The following is an 18646-nucleotide window of genomic DNA, read 5'->3' as shown; positions in this document are numbered from 1 at the left end:
ACGTCACCACGGGGAAAATAAGGCAATCACTACTTCCGTTTCATGGCGACTTTAAATGTGTGTGCATTCATCTATACAAAGTTATTATACACAGTTCACACACACACATATATGACGTAAACAAAAACTTATATTATGCTGTAGATTAATCGTGATTAATCGTTATGCATCCCTAGTGGTTTGTGTAAATTTTAGTGGTAACTAGTGGTGAGATTGTGATATTGCAACAAACAGCTCACCCCTCAATTTTAAAACGCATATGGTAGCCACCACAGGACAAACAAGTCGTCGTCTGAGACAACATAGGGACAAAATACGCTCTATAGAGCAATAGTTGCTGTAGAAAATGACGACAACTTCCGTGTAAGGGGACCCGCAGTGTATGCAGATAAAAACGGCTCATTCAAAGGTAATAAAAACAATACAGTTCATTAAGTAAGGTCTTTAAACACCACTGATAATATAGTTAATTATGTATATTATATTGCATCTCTGTCAAGAGATCCTTCTACACTTTAAAACCTAAAAGGTTAACTCAACTAACCATTTAAGGGAACTGATTGTCTTAAACCATTTGAGTACTGTTAACTTAAATAAATTGAGTTATATGCACTTATATTTAAAGGAACAGTATGTAAGAAATGTATATCAATTAATCATAAAATGGCCCTGATATGTCACTAAACATTAAGAAATAATTTTCATTTCAAATACTTATATCACTGACAACAGTGGTCTGGCCAGGATATTGTCATTAAAAAAGTGGGGTTGCAGCCCTCAAATGATGTTTATGTTGTCATTTTGTGTATTGGCCACCAGTTGTGTGATTGCAGTACCAGTTTTAGCCACAAGTTTTGTGATTGCAATACCAGTTTTGGCCAAAATCCTATATACTGTTCCTTTAAGTTTACAGTACTCATATGTTTGTGTTTTGAAACTAAAATGGTTTAAGGCAATCAGTTTCTGAAAAAAATCAGGTTTAACAGTGTGTAAAAGTCACACAATACACCTTTAAATTAAGGGTGTCACGATTTGAAATCGATCGAAATTAAGTCAGAACTTCGAATTAAAAAATGGAATCATCGATGCTGCCATGCTAGGGGTGGGTGGAATGACCAAAAATCTATTCCACGGAATGAGTAATTTTATTTTACGGAACGGAATATTTCACGGTATACATGTTTTTCAGTTTATACTGTTTTTTGATTATAAAAATTTACAGAAATTTGCCACTCACTGTAGCTTTTAACTAAATGCTCACTGCAGTTTTAAATTATGAGCAATTTAAAGTTAATAATGTTAAAGTAAAAATGCCCAGAAGATAACAACAGATTAAGTCTTGATAAGACAGAATCTTGTTTATAATGGAGTTATTAATTTTATAGACTATTGAAGCTATAGTATGCCTTCATTGTATTTTGTCAAATGATAGCATGGCAGATGCAGGAGACACCACACAAGCTGCTCTTTACATGGGAAACAAAAAACTGCACATGCTTTCCGCCTTCAGCTGAACTCAATCAGAGCAGGACAGACCGGTCGTTTCTCTGAACTGAGATCTGTTTAAGTTTCACAACAACTTATTTTAGTTGCTTAAGAGCATTTAAAACAGCATTTAAACATGACTTATGGCGCTTTTCCATTGCATAGTACCCCACGGTTTAGTTTAGTTTGGGTCGGGTCAGCTTACTTTTGGGAGCTTTTCCATTGGGTGCAGTACGTAGTACCCGATACTTTTTTTCATACCACCTCGGTTGGGGTTCCAAGCGACCCGAGCTGATACCAAACGTGACGCGAAAACAGTGTAGATCACTGATTGGTCTGAGAGAATCGTCACGTCATCGCTATAATGTAAATATTAGCTTTAGCTTACTGCTAGCTTGCGCTGTCTCAAGCAAACATGTTGTTATCTGTGTTCTGCTATAAGTTTCCAAACACCCTTTTAGTAATGAAAAACATCCACAGGTTGAGAATCCGGGACACCATAACAGTTTTTTTCCAGACTTGCAGTTTGTGGAGGCACATTCGTGACGTGCACGTCCGCATTATATATGCTTATATGCAACTTGAATGAGGCTCAGCGGAGCGCCGTCGACTGACGCCACGGGTCGGGTGTTTGAACAGAAACTGTCATGTGAGACAGAGGTAGTTATTAACGCGATGAGCAAACATCTATTTGTGGTGGCCAATTTTAATTTTGTGGCAGACTGAGAAATAAATGAATGTATGGGAATGTACAACAACGCTCTCACGTGTATGATGTCACAGCAGTAGGCAGCGTAAATATAACGACACGCCTATAATCCCTCCCACTCCGAAGTGATACTAAACTCGATGGAAAAGCTAACCACGCCAAAGTGAGGTGAGGTGACCCGACCCAAACTAAACTAAACCGTGGGGTACTATGCAATGGAAAAGCGCCATTATTGAGGTATTAGTCTCACAATCTCATCTGACGGTAATAAAACCGTGTTTAAAAAGTCGCAAAGTAGTGTCAGGAATGTTCATCTGACAGGAAGTTTTGTTTTATACCATATTTTTACACTGACAGCACGACTAACATGGCACGGCATCTCCGGGTTCAAGGTCAGATATTATATTTCATAAAAGTCTAGTCTAAAAATGGCATAGAATTTCGAGAATCGAATCAAATCATGACCTTAGAATCGGAAATGCAATCGAATCGAGAATTTGGAGAATTGTGACACCCCTACTTTAAGTCTCTAAAAACTTTTTCCCCAATATAAAATTGTTTGTGAAACTAAAATGTTAACGTTTCTTATGGAACCATACAGCCAAAAATGGTTCTTCTATGGTATTGTGCAGCACCTTTATTTTTAAGAGTGTAGTAAATGAATGAATTCATTCAGACTGATTTGTGAATCAGCTGACTCAAAGGAAAGTTTCATTCACAAATTATTAAAAGAGATAGTTCACCCATTACCGGAAGCTAGTTTAGTTTTAAATAATTTTTAAATATAAAGTTTTAAATATGGAAAAATCCTATCTATAACCCTCAGAAGGTCTTTTTTAACCCACTGGGGCCGCGTGGATTACTTCTGTGAAGGGTGGATGAACTTTTTTGGGCTTTAAAATCAGTAGCACCATTTCCTACCATTATAAAGCTTGGAAGAGCCAAGAGTCAGGACTTTTTTTAATATAACTCAGATTGTGTTTGTCTGAAAATTGATAGTCACATACATCTCGGACGGCTTAAGGGTGAGTAATAATCATCAGGTGGTAATTTAAATTTAAAGTAAAGTTTAAATCAATACCTTTCGACTTCATTATGTAATCCATAAGGTCACGCTGTCACGTCATACAGCTAGTGCAAGACGAGAAGTTGTGGTTTAAAATTAAAAGTACTTTGTCATCTTTTCATTTTGGGGGGCGAAAATGATGATGATCATTTAAACTGCAATTTTAAACTGCACTGAAACTGTCAAATTTTGAGATCAACACTACGGAGAAAAATCCTGGAATGTTTTCCTCAAAAAAACGTAATTTCTTCTCGACTGTACAAAAAAGACATAAACATCTTTGATGACATGGGGGGAGTAAATTATCTGGATTATCTTTTTTATGCAAGCGGAGTAATCCTTTAAGTAACAGAGACTCAATAGTCATAATTTCAATAGTTATAATTTTATACATACATTTTATAACATTATTACTGCATTTGTAACTGCTTTAAAAATTCTAACCTTTTGTCTGTTGTGTGGAGTACATACTACAAGACAGACAGATTTCATACTCTCATTAAAGCACTCACTAGCAAACTTTATGGGACTTGAGTGCACAATCCAACAACATATTGATGAGCAACACATCCTGATGCAATCCAAGACAAATAAAACCAAGCAAGAAAAGCTTAAATTAGATTGGTAATTGGTCCAGCAGAAAGGTTTTACTGTATCTGTGCAAAATTCAACCCGGAGGTCTCGCTCGGGCTGTTATTCTGGCTGAGTTTGATTCAGCCTGTGGTCTCGTCTGTATTTCTCTGCCCCTTGAGATAAAACACTGATGGGGGATGGATGGCACTATTAATGTTTCATAACGGTAGGGCGGTCCAGATTAGGGCAGGAGATGAAAGCAGTGTTTGGGTGAATGGAGTAATAAAACAAACGAGGAAAACATCGGTGACCGGTCTGCTGTTGAGATGACCGCCAAACAAATAAAGACAGCCGAGTTTGTACATCAGGTCAATCGAGGACAAAGTCAGGTATGCCATAATCCTTTATGTAAGGGAGATTCTTTGTATACAGTTTTTTCCTGGGTCACATGCTCTTAAAACAAAGACTTTTAAGTAAGCAATTTGTAGGTTGATTATTGCAGAACAAAGTATGCACTGCGCAATAGTCTCCAGCAAATGTAAATCTGGTTATTTTTGCAATTTCATTTCATGCCACTAGGGGCAGAAGAGAATATAAAAACACTGCCGCGCAAATCCGCCTGTCTACAGTAAACAACTCCCCAACGCTGCCTATTTCAGGACAACAGGGAAGTATGTTAAGCCCAGTCAAGCACACCAGCGCCTAGCAGCCCAGTTTGTGTCTGTCAGGCTTTGTCATGAGAACTGATAATAGACCAGACCCCAGTGACGGAAATAAGAAATCAAACTGCCGTTGCTTGGCAATAGTCTCCCTGTTCGGTAAAATATTAAACAAGTTAATCGGACCAGCGTCAAGAGAAGTTGTGAGACCGTGTCCAGGGACTGAAGCAGTGCTGCATTTGGGGATGGAGAGCAGGCGTCTGGAGGAATTCACCAGAGTCGCACCTGCACAGAGGGGGTGTGGAGGTCAGACAGCGACTGCCGCCCTGACAATTCTTCCTGTCTGCTATTATCTCCTGCAGGCAGAATCGGTCCGAAGCCACTGCTGTCTCCCCAGGGTTTAAGGGCACAAGGCCACCTCATGCCCGAAAGCTCAGTGACGTCAATCTTTAAGGACCTCTCGCCTGGGTGACTGAGCAGAGAGGAACGCAAGAGACAGAACGTTCTGAGGACGCCGCTGACATACGGGCATAAACAAACAGTTTCATCAGTGTGTCCCCTGAGGCTGGACCAGGCTGTAGCTAGGAAGTGTCTACCACCAAAATATTTTTAAAGAGACAGCATACTGTATGTGTCATTCTTTAAAATCAAGGGTTTCTTTGTTATTTAATTATTAGAGAGATGCAAGTACAATCAAAGTCTTGTTTCCTATAACAAATGCTTTTGTGCAGACGGGCATTAACACACTGTAAGTGGAACTAGAGTAGAGCTAGATCAATCATAAAGTGAAGTGTTAACGTCTATTAAGGCCTAATCACACCAAGAGTAACACAACAAAGCAAACTGCTTCATCTGCAAAACAGACAAAGTCAAAAAGTGATACCTCTATATATAAGTTTGTTGATATAATGCATGATTTCTGCTTTCAAAAATATTAGTAGAAATATTTTGAATATCAAAGTCAATACTGGGTGTGCGCATTTTGCTATGATGCATATATATATATACCACAGGGCTGTTGAATGCTTTATTCTGATTGGTTGAGAAATGTTCCATAGGTATGCATTATTTTTGGATAAACGCACACCTAACCTGTCAAATGTCTTAAAATAACCCCTAGAGCAACTTCTTAGCAATGTCTGTGTTAACTAGGGGTGTAACGATACATCGTGTGATTCTGCTTGCTATGCTTTTCAATGAGTTATGGTGAAATGCCGCTACATCCAAAAGCCAGATGGCGCTCTCGTGCAAAAACTCAATATGCATCGCAGAAGAAGTACCATTATACTGGTCGCTCCAGGAAATATATAAACCTACTTAAATCAGGTATTTTCATGATAATAAAGAATATTTATAATGATTATGTTTGAAAAGTGTTGCTTTTTCAAAAAAACTCAAAATGTGATTTAAAATGGATAAAAACTTGATCAAATAGCCGAAGTACATGAAAGAGTTGTGCATCAGGCAGGTATTATAGTGTGCGTCATAAAAATATCATTACACCCCTAGTGGTAACCATGGTAAAAGCAGAATAATTGACTCTGGTCCTTTGAATTATTTGAAAATAACTAATAAATATTTTTTTTAATAATTTAACATCTGGTCGTCAATTATTCCTTACATTACATCCACTGATTTGTATGCTAAATTATTAAAAGTGTAGGTTAACTAACAATACAGACTAAAAAACATTTCCGCAACAACAGTGATCTGGGGGACTAAAAAAACCGAACTTTTGAAAACAGATTTCAAAAGTGCAAGTTTTTAAAAACAATACCTTAATCGGCTCCGTGTAAACTACTAAAAAGCACAATTGTAAAAACTGTGACATCATACACATGCACATTACGTGTTCAGACATCATGTGACATCAGCTATTGGCCTGGCATGCATAAAACAGTGTTTTTGTCATTTTCATCAGATCTGTGTGAACACAGATCATTTTGACAACATTGTTGTCTATACTGGAAAAACACTTGTACCCTACGCGTACAAAAGTATGTAGTATGTAGGCCAGGAGAGGTATTGCAATGTGTCGCAATGCGCACGCCAACCCCTTGCTTACATGTACGAATCAAATGAAACTTTGCAAGCCTGTGTGTTCGACTGTGCGAAGTACACTTGGACCTTTAGGGCGTACTAACACTATACAAACTAGAGGTCTTCACAGGTCCACTTACATCCGAAAACCCGAGGTCCGACCCGAGACCCCATCCAGTTCGGGTCTACAAGTTCCACATGCGCCTCGAACACGGGTCTGGTACAATAATAGCGGCATTGGGTCTCGGGTAATTTTAAATTAATGTGATTTTGCTGAAAAGACCCGAGAAGACCCGAACTCTCTGGCGTGTGTGCATCAATGTCCTTTCAAAACTCTCATCTGTTTGCCAAGAGCGCTTGCGACATTGTGTGGCTGGCGGTGCGTTAATTTTCGTTGAGACAGACATGTCAGTCAATTTTAAATGTAAATTTTAACGGTTACCTTGGTGTTGTCATCATATAACAAAGTAAAAGAAATGGAGAAGCTCGCCAAATTGGTTGCGAGGCCAGCTGCTGACAGCTGCGTGTGGGTCTGCAGAATGCACACAAGTCAGTGCCGTTTACATTCGGGTCAAAAAAAATTGCCACTAGTTCGGGTCGGACTCGGGTTTGTCTGGGGTCAGGTCTCTCTTGTAAAAAAAATTATTTATGGACGTCGGGTTGGGGTATAAAGTGATTCGGGTCTTTTCGGTCGGGTACATTTCTTTGGACCCGAGAAGACCTCTAATCCAAACCTAATCGCGCCCAAGCAATTTTGACCCCTAATCCAGATTCATTATCTAATACATTCACTCCTTACCATTCCCGGGCACGGTTTGTGCGTGCAGCACAGTTATGTGAACGTCTGCGCGGCACAAGCGATAGATTGACTAAGCAATATGATAGGCATGGTGAATGGGCTGTGTGTCCCAAAAAACTCAAAATAGAAGCCACAAACTAAACATTACAAAGCGCTCCACTGTTAAGAGAGCGATTTTCTTCCTGTTTTATCAAAACAATCACATTCTAATGATGAAAGCATGCTTGGGCACAGATCAATAAAAGTAGTGTGAATCTAAGCCTATAGAGGAGAGGGGACAACAGCACTCGAGTGCACCCTTAATGTCAATATCTTTGACCCCCACAGGTGAGCAAAAGCCCCATCCTACTGTACAACAAACTTCAATGTGACAACAAATAATACTTTTAAATAATTGTTTACTATTAATTTAAAAATAATATATATATATAGTAAATATATATATATATATATATATATATAAGCATGAGTTTCAACAAAATACATGATATGATATCAAATCTACTATAATAATTTACACTGTAAGGAGAGCAAATTCGATCAATATTCATTTACACATCAGCCTCCCAGGAAAATTCCCTCACCGAACACCACAGTTCACATTCCTTACAGCTACCTTCAATGTGCTTAGGCTTAGCCATCTGGCTTGTTGATAAAGTTATGATCCTAAAACATAACAGGAAGCAGATCAGAGGAAAAGAGCCCCCCTCCGACAAAATGGTTTTAAAAAATCCTCATCTTTTCCTAGGATAAATGAGCTGCAAAAAGTGGCCCAGTTGAATGCAATATGTTCAAAAACCAAACGGCTGTTTCCTTAATCAGGGAGTTGTTTTAGAATAATGACAAAACAATAATGCGTCTTAATGAGACAACAGGAAATATCATAATGGTTTCAAATGAAGACGAGGAATTTTAAAAACACCGGAAGAGATGTTTTTAGCATACTGCTTTACATAGTGTCGAAAGGTGGTCATTATGTCTTGTTTTCCGGAAAAAAAAAGATCCTTAAAACAAAATGAATGTCTCCAGAGACATTACAACTCACTTAAGTGTTTAAATATAAGTTTATCTTCTTGCCCCATTGGGATTTTTTCCCAAGTCGTGTCTTAATCATATGCAATTTTGTTTTTGAAGTGAATTTTTGTTTTAGAGATTTTTTGATATTTTAAATGGATAAACAATTACTTGACATTTCATGACTTTAACTCTTTCCCTGCCATTGACGAATTGACTCATCAGCTAAGAGAAAACACTTCCCTGCCAATGACGAGTTTTTACGGCGATCTATATTTCCGCTATTATCCACCAGGTGGCACTCTTACCCAAATTAAAAAACCCAGAAGCAAACCCAGTAAGAACTCTGTGTATGTTTTGATCATTGCTCTGAATCTGATCTTTATCAAAAGTCCTTCACACAAATGCAATAATCTCAGAATTTTCCTCAAAATTTAGCATTTTTGAAGAAACCTACCCATATCTGAGAGGTGATAAAAGAAAACAAATAAAGGTAGGATAAAACTTTTTTTTTGAAAGCAGAGGGTCTGTTCTTTCATTTGATTTATTGTATGTTTATATAAATGCTGGCGCTGACTGGCAACTTTTTTTTTTAACTCTGGCGGGGAAAGAGTTAAAGCAGAAGTTCTGCTTCACAGCCCAAAAAGCTTTTCTCAAACAGGTTTTGCTTTCGTTTTCATGGTTTACATTTTTAGGAAACAAATTAGTAGCTCATGGGACACTTAGGATCAGTCACAAGTCTCCTTTAGACCAGTCACAAAACTCCCACCTAAAATAAAATTATAAGGAATGCAAGAGGCAACATGTGCTGTGCCATCCCACACTGATTGAATTTAGGATCAACCCAAGTAAAACAAAACCAAAACGATGAAATAAATAGCGTTTTCTGCAGCGTACAAAGAATAGACAAACCAAAAAAATACAAAAAGTAACCGCCCGCTCTTTCCTGAAACAGTAGGTCAGTTTGAAAGCCTGTCGCAGTGATAAACCGATAACATGTCACAAGCTAGTTCCCTCAACATTGAACATCGCCCATAATAATGAATGCAGTGACGGGGAGGAAAGAAACGAAGTTCCTGACAGTGTCTGGGTCTTTTCTCTCTCTCTTTCTCTTCTCGTCACGCATGCTTAACCTTGTGCTGCTGCGTGGACCACACTGTTTGCATATTAATGCATTGAGATATTAGAGAGGTCTGCACTCCTGAGGATCAGCAGGGGAAAAAGAAAGAGGCATGCACACAGAAACACCAACAAACCCCACTGCAGGCAGACAAACATCAACTGTGAAACCACAAACTGCATTCTGAAACACACCTGGATGTCTTTTAAGATCTTTAAGCAGAGCACAGGGAAAATATGCACAGCAATAAATATTTCCTAGAATACTACTTAACAATATGCACAGAGCAATGGTTGGCAATAACTTCATGATTTTAACACTTTAAGCTTAATAAAGATGCAAAACCCTCTAAGTGCGTCTGGCATGTTTTCTTGTAAATGAGCTCTTTTATCAGGCTCTTATATTTAGGTTTATTAATTTAATTTTACTTTAATAACAATGAAAATGTTATCAGTCAGCATTTAAATGCCTTATGTTCACAAATGTCACTACAGTCATTTCATTGGTTTTTAACTCATTTGTCTTTTTCAGCAAAACCCTCTAAGTACATGCAAAAATCTCCACTTATAAAAGTCTCTAATCACCCTTCACTGTTAACTTCCAAATTCAAGGACCTTTCAAGGACTTTCCAGGTCCAATACCCTCAAATTTAAGGACTAAATGTGGGGACACATTTCAAGTGAGAGCAAGGTTACATCGTGTTACCTTTGAAGATACATTGTTACAGTTCCCTTTCGAGGGAACTTGCGCTGTGTCACTGCGGTGACACTTTGGGGACGCCTCCAGGGGTAAGTGCGTCTGAATGTGTATATCAAATTCAACCAATGGTGAGGCTTAAGTACTTCTGGGAGCCAGGAAGTATATCGCTATCCGAAATATTGCCAAAGTAGGCGTTATAGGGACGCAGGAAGTATGGCAAGGGAGACGCAGCGTCTCGTTCCCTTCTCAGGGAACAACAGTTACATACGTAACCAAAGACGTTTTCATGTGTGAAACACAACTATGCAAAAAAGCATTTTGGTATGAATCAACATTCGCATACAGAAGATATAAGCATTTAAAGCGAACAGTTTAGCACGTGTGCTTAAAAGTACAGAAATTTTATGATATTATCCTTACACTACACAAGGAATAATATGGATTTTATTTCCTGAAAACTTCTTGCACAAAATAGATTCAAGCACTTTCAATGACCTGTATCTATGTATGTATATTTTTTAAAACTTCCAAGGGCCTTGAATTATATCCCCCAGATTCACAAACTTTCAAGGATTTCAAGGACCCGTGGGAACCCTGGTCATTTCTGAATAAAGGTAAAAGGTTCAAATTGGGATAATATCCTAATATATTCGGTGAACCTCCATTAATTGGGTAAAAAAATTATTGCAGCTTGATGTATGCGTGCCGTCGTTCATCCAAATCTTCTTCAATGCACTTAGAGGACTTTGCTGAAAAATCGTCATAGCATTTAACAGATTCTGCCAACAAACTGGTCTTTCTATTCATTATGGACTGTGGCCGGGACTAGGGATTTTCATATTGACCAGTTAACCGCAGGTAAGAATTTATTAATATTTTCAATTAAAAGAAAAATATATTTGTTAACACACGGTGTGTGTCGACATTAGGGTTGTAACGGTATACCGGTATGGCGGTATACCTTGATATTACCTTTCACGGTTATCATACCGTAAACATTTGCTTTTACACGGTTTTGGGAAAAAAATAAAGCGGATCTGACCTGCGCTACTACGCACATGCAACTTCATTCGGCGTGAAATATGTAAAGCAGAGAAAATGTCAGAGCCAGAGACTACAAATTTTAACCTCTATCCCCCACTAGAAAAAAGTTAAAATCTACAGTATGGGAATACTTTGGTTACACAGAAAACGAATGCGGGGTTGTCCTTTAAGATGGATATCCAGTTTGCAAGAAATGTGGACAAAGAGTGGCTGCAAAAAGAGGCACTAAAGCCCATTTAAGTAATTTATATTACAGATCAATTTAAGTTGATTATACTAAGGCCATATAATAAAAACTATACATTTCACTCACTATATGACAATGTGAACAAATGAATATATCCAGAGCAGCTCTGAGAGAATTTGTGTGGGTATTATATCATTTTATTTAAAAGAATAAAATTAAAATTAGTAAAAAAATTAAGAATCAAAGTTTATTTATTTCAAAAGTTTGATATAATAAACCATATGTTCAACCCAAAACCCCTATCTGTTTTTTATTAATTTAAGGGTTTAGCTAATAATAATAATAAATAATATAATAATAATAATAATACGTGTTTAATACCGGCAAACCGCGAAACCGTGATAGTTTCTGAGACGATTATCATACCGTGGAAACTCACACCGTTACAACCCTAGTCAACATACAGACATTTTGCCACTTTTCTACCCTTGAATTGTGAATATCCTGTAAATGACACAAATTATTGCACCCCTGACGGCTGGAAAAGTAATAATTTGTATGAGAAATCATTTGTGCGGCATATGTGTCCGGTCTTGGTTCGGAAGCTGCACGGAGACGTCCCGACAGACCTTTGCTGATCGCCTCTGTCCTAGACCCTGACCATAAACATTTCTTTTTGCACATTCAGAAAAAGAAGACGCAAAAGCAAAACTTTTTAAATCTGTCCTACTGCATGTCGCCACTGTGGTAAATGAAAAAGAGACCTTTTTGGACATTAATCCTCTGAACTGATCGCATGCTCTTTGATAATGTCCTGGTTCTATTGTTGATCTGTTGCTGCTGTTTGCATGTTCAAAATAAATAAAATGTTTGTATTGTTTTACCGGATCACAGACAAACGCCAACTGTATTTTTACTCAATGGCAATTTAATATTAAAATCTTATCAGTTAATGTTTGGTTAACAAGCGGCAGTTGTCGGTCGGGAAAATTAACCAAAATTAACATCCCTAGCCGGGACTAAGCGGATTTTAAGTGAAAGTATTTGACAAATGTTTAGCATCTGGTCAATATCATTATCTAATTTTTGACAGAGCTGGTGTTTAGTGGCTTTAAATGCTTGTTATCGAGTTTGTGTAACCCTGTGTGAAGAGTATGTGTCATGCCCAAGTCTGGTTATATGTACAACTTGCTCAACTTCTAACAACAATGGATCGCAAGACTAATGCCTCTGGGACATCAGCTTTAATTTTTTCGCCTTTTTTCTTCCTTATATCAACTATCCTCCTTGACAGTTAACTACTTCTCCTCTATTCTTTCAAGAGAGAGATAAAAGGTCCTGTGATCCCTTTAAACCTGCCGCTGCTACAACACCATACAGTCTAGCGGCTGTCAGATTCAAACAGTTTAGGTGTTAAAACAGAACTGTGTGATTCTGCACTTCCTATCAAATAAAACATTATGTCACACGGTGAAACGTTTACACACTCTGTCACTTTAAATAACACTTGATCTTTAGATGATACACTTTAATCCATCTGCTGGTGAGGATGTTTTCGTTTCTAAAATGGAAACATATTTTATCAGATCGTACAAATCAATTAGTGATAAAAGCATTGAACTGAATTGTATATTAAATATCTGTTTGATCATTGTATTGTGGGTAAGCTTTGGATACAAGAGTCACTAAATTCACTCAAGTGATGTTTGAGCCAAACTTCCATTAAGATTTCACCGTACCATTCATGCACTGCCAGCCAACACATACTGATCAGTAAAAACACACATGCCATTGAGTTTGTGTGTTCATTCATTAATATCTAAGCCGTGGCACATCCTATAACAAATACGCTCTGGCATGTCAAGCTGTCATGCTCATGTGGTAAACACGGGCACTGGTCCAGCCCACAACATGAATCCATCCTATTTCACATGATCGTCTCTGTAAATAAGGCAGAAAAGTGTGGAGAAACTAACAAAGAGACAATTAAATTGGTGACTGAAGTCTACGAACAATCTCGTAACCAGCAAAACTGCTTTCTCAAGTTAAAAATCTAACGTTGGAGAAATTAGTCGAAACCACAAGTCCACACATGTTCCCGTGTTCAGACGCTGGTCTGAATGAAACTGCAATAATTGCTAATTACTTCAAGACAAGACCTCACTGCACGAGGACAAACACTGTGTGTGTTCCAGATACAGTATGTTGAAGCTGAAGGCACCCAGGAAGATGAAAAAGACAGGTTTGAAAAGGATTTGAAAATGATTACAGAAAATCAATAAGTAGAGGGCAACATCTTCCTGACTGACACCTTACATAAAAGTCCAGCATCCAAAGACATGCCAGATACGCTTTACATTATTGACAGGCCATCACTCTTCAATATAGTATTTTCAAAACATACATACGTGCAGGAAACGTCTTAAAAAAACTTTTCTCTTAAGTTGTAGCTGCAGTAAACATCATATATATGACAATCTAACGTCACCACACCCAACACTGACAGACAAGTTTAAATATATCATATTTCTCAAACATAAACGCTTTCAGCAGCAACAACATTAACGGTACATTGACGTTAACGCTTCCCATTCACTTTTAATGGGTGACGTCATGCATTGCCGAACTGAAATTTGTCGCTGCCTCGTTAGTGCCGTTGCTTGTGGCAGAAGTTGAACATTTCTCAACTTTTTAAGCGGCAACACGTGCGTCAGCCAATCAGATTGCCTTATGCAAATAACTTAGGCAGAGCAAGCCAATTACGTTTATGGAGAATGTGCTGTGGTCACTGTGACTGGCTGTATGCCACGCTTCAGACAAGCTGTTCGTCAAGCTTTAACGCTTTCGCCCCGTGTGAATGTATCGTAATTAACGGCTTTTGTGGACTAAATGCAACTTCCGGTAGACTTCCACATATAGTCCTTTTACAAGTTTATTTCTGATAACAAGGGAAATAAATGACAAGTAAATTACCTTAGTTTATATATAATATCATACGCATATCGACTATTACACCAAGCTAACATTACTGTGTAAAATTAATGTATACAATACAGTTTTTTGAAATCTTGCCTAGCTGCCAAACCTCTCCGAACAGTTGTGATCCATGCTTGTTGTGTCCCCTCGTCTTTAGCAAACAAAAACATTTTATTTTCGACAATGTGTTTCAGAGACCAGAAATAAAATAAATACATCTAGACCGGAAGTTCCCTTCAGTTCAGACGCGTAACCGCGACAACGCACGTGCATCCGATGAAACCGTCTTGCTGAAACTGAACTCCTAAACAAATACCTCGTCGAAAATAATAAAATGTTTTGCGTTCCTATGTAATCTACATGTTGTTTGTTTTGATTGTTATATAAATAAACTACTTTAAAAGAACTTTGTTGTTATTTATTTTTCGCAGAGTTTACCGGACGTTACGTGATGACCACGAAAGCCGCTTGTTTATGTTGTTTCTGCTGAAACCGTCTAGTACATCAGCCATGAAATATTGTTAAATATTATTTTAAGTGAATAGATAAGATTTTCTGTCAGAACATTTGTAGGTGAACCAAGTATCCTCAAAACATAATTTAAAACATCAATATTCAGTGTTCATCATCAATACTACCAATACTTCTAAAACAATGTAACAATTATATTATAGCCAAAAAAAGTTATCATCGCTTGTCGTGTCATCATTCCTGGGAGTCACATGCAGTCAAAATTGTATAATTTAACCCACATGTAAAAAAAAATACAGACAATGTCTTGGTGAAATTTGTATAAAACAGCATTGAAGCGTGCAATAGCTGGAGAGTATGGTTGGCGTGCGTGCACGCGCCCCGCACCTTTCATTGCTGGAATGTCAATAATCACTCCCGCGACATTTTAACGCGCGAACTCACGTGAACTTTTCAGACTGTAACGTCAACGTCAGTTGTAAACAACATCTCAACGGCGTTTAACTGTCTCAATAACGATAATCGCTGTAAAGAAAGATTCCCTCCTGTCTAGCTGCGGCTCACCTGACTGAAATGGAGAATTAAACCCATTTCGGGTACGTGTCACCAATGCATATTTCTTTATCAAAGTTATAAACAGTCTAAAATAGTTGCACTTACCTTCATCAGACACAAAACAGAGACGTTATAATCCTTTGCTTTAACCTGTGTCTACAAAACGTGATGAAGCTACTGTGCATACACAAATGTTTTAAAAGCCCGAAAAAGATTCAGTAAAGTTTGACCTTCTCAGCAGCGCATCCCTTAACTTTTGCGCGTGCACGCTTTCAATATTTGTCGCGTTAATTAGACGCGCGACACACCAGCAGCGCGTGACTGACAACTGACAACAACTTTCTTGCATGAACTACACGCGCTGTTGAAGACATCCTCCGTTAAACGGAGCTCGTCCGCCGCCTGTTTAAACTCCGTCCGGCCCGCTGTCCTCATTATAAAGATTCCCCCCTCATAAATAAAACTTACTTTTCCCTCGCTTGGCTGTCGGACGGTACGTTGTTACTCTTGCCTTTGGCGTACATGCTTGCAGAGAGCTCCGATTGTCACGCACCTGTCAACCCATCACAGCCTCCCCGGACACAACCCCGTCACCATGGTGACTCCAGGAGCGGTGTCTCTCATTGGACGGAGCGCAAAGAAGGAACGCCCATTTTGTTGGGTAACTGCCGTGAGTGACGGATGCTCGGCCCCGCCCCGACAGAAACGCAACCCCTTTCTTATCTCTACAGCGCCTTGTCTACACACGCACACACATACACAAACGGCACTGAGGGGAATTTGAAACCGTACTGAGAGGGATTTTAAACAACTGGCTGTTCCTCTCACGCGCACTCACACCCTCTGCTGTCTCTGGCCAAATTTAAAGTGATATAGCAAATGTAGTTCGGATTGTCCAGTTCTTGCATGCGCATGTTGATTATTATCCGGTCATTTCGTCAATGCAACACAACGCAAATCAGTTTTCTGCTAGATCATTGTAATGTTTTTGTAGGTTTTATATTTTTTATCTCACATGTCAGTTAAAGGGATAGTTCACCCAAAATGAAAATGATGTCATCATTTACCCTCAAGTTGTTACAAGTCTGTATAAATTGCTTTGTTTTGCTGAACACAAAGGAATATATTTGTAATCAAGCAGGAAACAGGAGCACCATTGACTTCCATAATAGGAAAGAAAAATACTATGGAAGTCAATGGTGCTCAGAAATGGTTAGGTTACAAACATTGCTCAAAATATATTTCTTTGGAACAACTTAAGGGTGAGTAAATGATGACAAGATTTTATTTTGGGGTGAACTGTCTATTTAATGAATGAAAGCACAGCTGAAATCAAAACTATATTTTGTATATTTAGTGATTGTTTATTTTAAATTTAACAGTAACCCACTGAATTGCCTTATTAGACTGATAATTTGTTTAATCCTAAAATGCATAACTGTCTAAAGTTTTTGCTGAAAATATTTGCTAACATGTATTTTATAAAACTAAATATGTAACCAACAACATTGCAGGTGTTGATTAAACATTTATTTAAAAGCACACACTGACCCCCAAAATGCAGTATAGTTGGCCTATTTGACCTAGGGTACTATGCTTTTCTCCAGTGACCATACACATTGATCATTCACCATCTTAAAAGTCTTTTTGTATTTAAAGGTGCAGTGTGTAATTTTTAAAAGGATCTCTTGACAGAAATGCAAAATAATATCCAAAACTATATTATCAGAGGTGTATTAAGACCTTTTTATAATGAACCGTTATGTTTTTATTACCTTAGAATGAGATATTTTTATCTACATACACCGAGGGTCCCCTTACGTGGAAGTCGCCATTTTGTATCGCCATGTTTCCACAGAAGCCCTTAACGGACAAACTTTTTTATTAAGTTGCCTCCGTCGATGACATTTTTTTTTGGTGGTGGCTACCATAGCTTCTCTATGCGTTTCAAAAGCGAGGGAAGAGCAGTGGCTTGAGCCATTGATTGTAATTCGCAACCTCACCACTAGATGCCCTTAAAATTTACACACTGCACCTTTAAAACTCATAGTTTATCGTGCATTAATGCAATTATCAACTGTTCACTATGCATATAAGTTGTATAATGCAAATAATAAAATGACCCCTTAATAGGCCATAATTGTATGTTGTTTTAATAAAGTTAGTTATCTTAAACTAATCTGCTGCAAAAGATATATATATAAAACGTTATCTAACACACATCCAATAATATATATTCTGTTTATAATACGCATTTATAAAATGTATAACATCGTGACACTGTGAGACCTTTGAAGGACCTTATGGCCCTAAAGTGATGCGCAACTGTGTACTAGCTGCTGCATTATAAAACCTCCAGTTTTAAGCAAAAATTCGCCTACGCTAAAAAATAATAATAGCTAGATTTATATATCTCTATTTCAGTTTGTCTGAAACTTCCTCATCTTTTCTCTCCTCGGTTGTGTATATTATTTTGGCGCATGTTTTAACTGCTCTCTGTCCTCTAATGTCTGCGCCGTGCTTCTCTCCGGTGTGGGCGGCTTGAAACCGCCTGTGCTGAATAACATTGGCTGTTCCGTTTCACTCCCTCCGAACTCAGGATCCCGGAAGTAGCCGCGTGAGATCATGGTAAGACAGTTCGCGCGCTTTATGACAGATCCGAGTCATGTCTGCTACAATGTAACATGTTAGACAGTCGGGGTTTAGAAACAAAGTAACAAATTGAGGTCCGGTTGTCACAGTAACGTCACTGTGTGCTTTAAATACACGGAGTCTTGGGTGCTGCAAGTCACGGCTGAAGTTGCACAAAGCGGGGGCTCAAACTCTTGTTTAGTTTTAACTTTACTTTGTACTATTGGAAATGAACTCGAAGGGCATTATAACGCTTTATGTAACGTTGTCAGAGTGGCGAAGCAGATCAGGGCGGATCAGCAATTGGGTGTTCCCTGAAAACACATTTAAGGGACTCTAGATCTGATCAGGCTATGAACTTTCAGCAGGTTGTCGTCAAAGTCTAGTTGTCATGAAAATGCAGTGAGTCTGTTTTTTTATGGATATGATGTGAGATGTTTCTTCAGGGTTGCGTGATAACAATGATAAACTCATCTAGCAGTATGAAGGAAGAAAACTTTAAGGAAATGAAGTCTAGAACTGAGCTTTGATTTTTTTTTACCAGTGTCACAATGACAGTCAGTAATGTAAGGTGTATCTGGCACGTGTTTGGCTGCTGGACTAACTTCATATATTTAA

General features: G+C 38.2%; 2 protein-coding genes across 7 annotated transcripts in view; one reads left to right on the top strand and one right to left on the bottom strand.

Moving 5' to 3' along the window:
- The window catches only part of ssbp2b (single stranded DNA binding protein 2b), an 85139-nt gene extending 68984 nt beyond the window's left edge, over positions 1 to 16155 (bottom strand). The window contains exon 1 of one of the 4 annotated variants that reach the window (XM_065262181.2): positions 15866 to 16155. In XM_065262181.2, coding sequence (XP_065118253.1) covers positions 15866 to 15921 — 56 coding nt within the window. In that variant the 5' untranslated portion in view covers positions 15922 to 16155. Of the gene's footprint in view, positions 1 to 15502; positions 15823 to 15865 lie in introns of those variants that run through there. The other 3 variants (XM_065262165.2, XM_065262173.2, XM_065262190.2) reach the window with 3 other exon arrangements.
- A 1825-nt stretch (positions 16156 to 17980) lies between these two features.
- atg10 (ATG10 autophagy related 10 homolog (S. cerevisiae)) overlaps positions 17981 to 18646 on the top strand; it is a 30576-nt gene continuing 29910 nt past the window's right edge. The window contains exon 1 of one of the 3 annotated variants that reach the window (XM_065262216.1): positions 17981 to 18025. Coding sequence is in view for 2 of the 3 variants with exons in the window: in XM_065262205.1 (XP_065118277.1) it covers positions 18420 to 18430 (11 nt within the window). In the remaining variant the exon portion in view is untranslated. Of the gene's footprint in view, positions 18026 to 18047; positions 18431 to 18646 lie in introns of those variants that run through there. The other 2 variants (XM_065262213.2, XM_065262205.1) reach the window with 2 other exon arrangements.

This window comes from Paramisgurnus dabryanus, chromosome 10 (assembly GCF_030506205.2).
Source record: "Paramisgurnus dabryanus chromosome 10, PD_genome_1.1, whole genome shotgun sequence".
In the NCBI taxonomy this organism is placed as follows: Eukaryota; Metazoa; Chordata; class Actinopteri; order Cypriniformes; family Cobitidae; genus Paramisgurnus; species Paramisgurnus dabryanus.
This window is presented reverse-complemented; position numbering and strand designations above follow the sequence as displayed.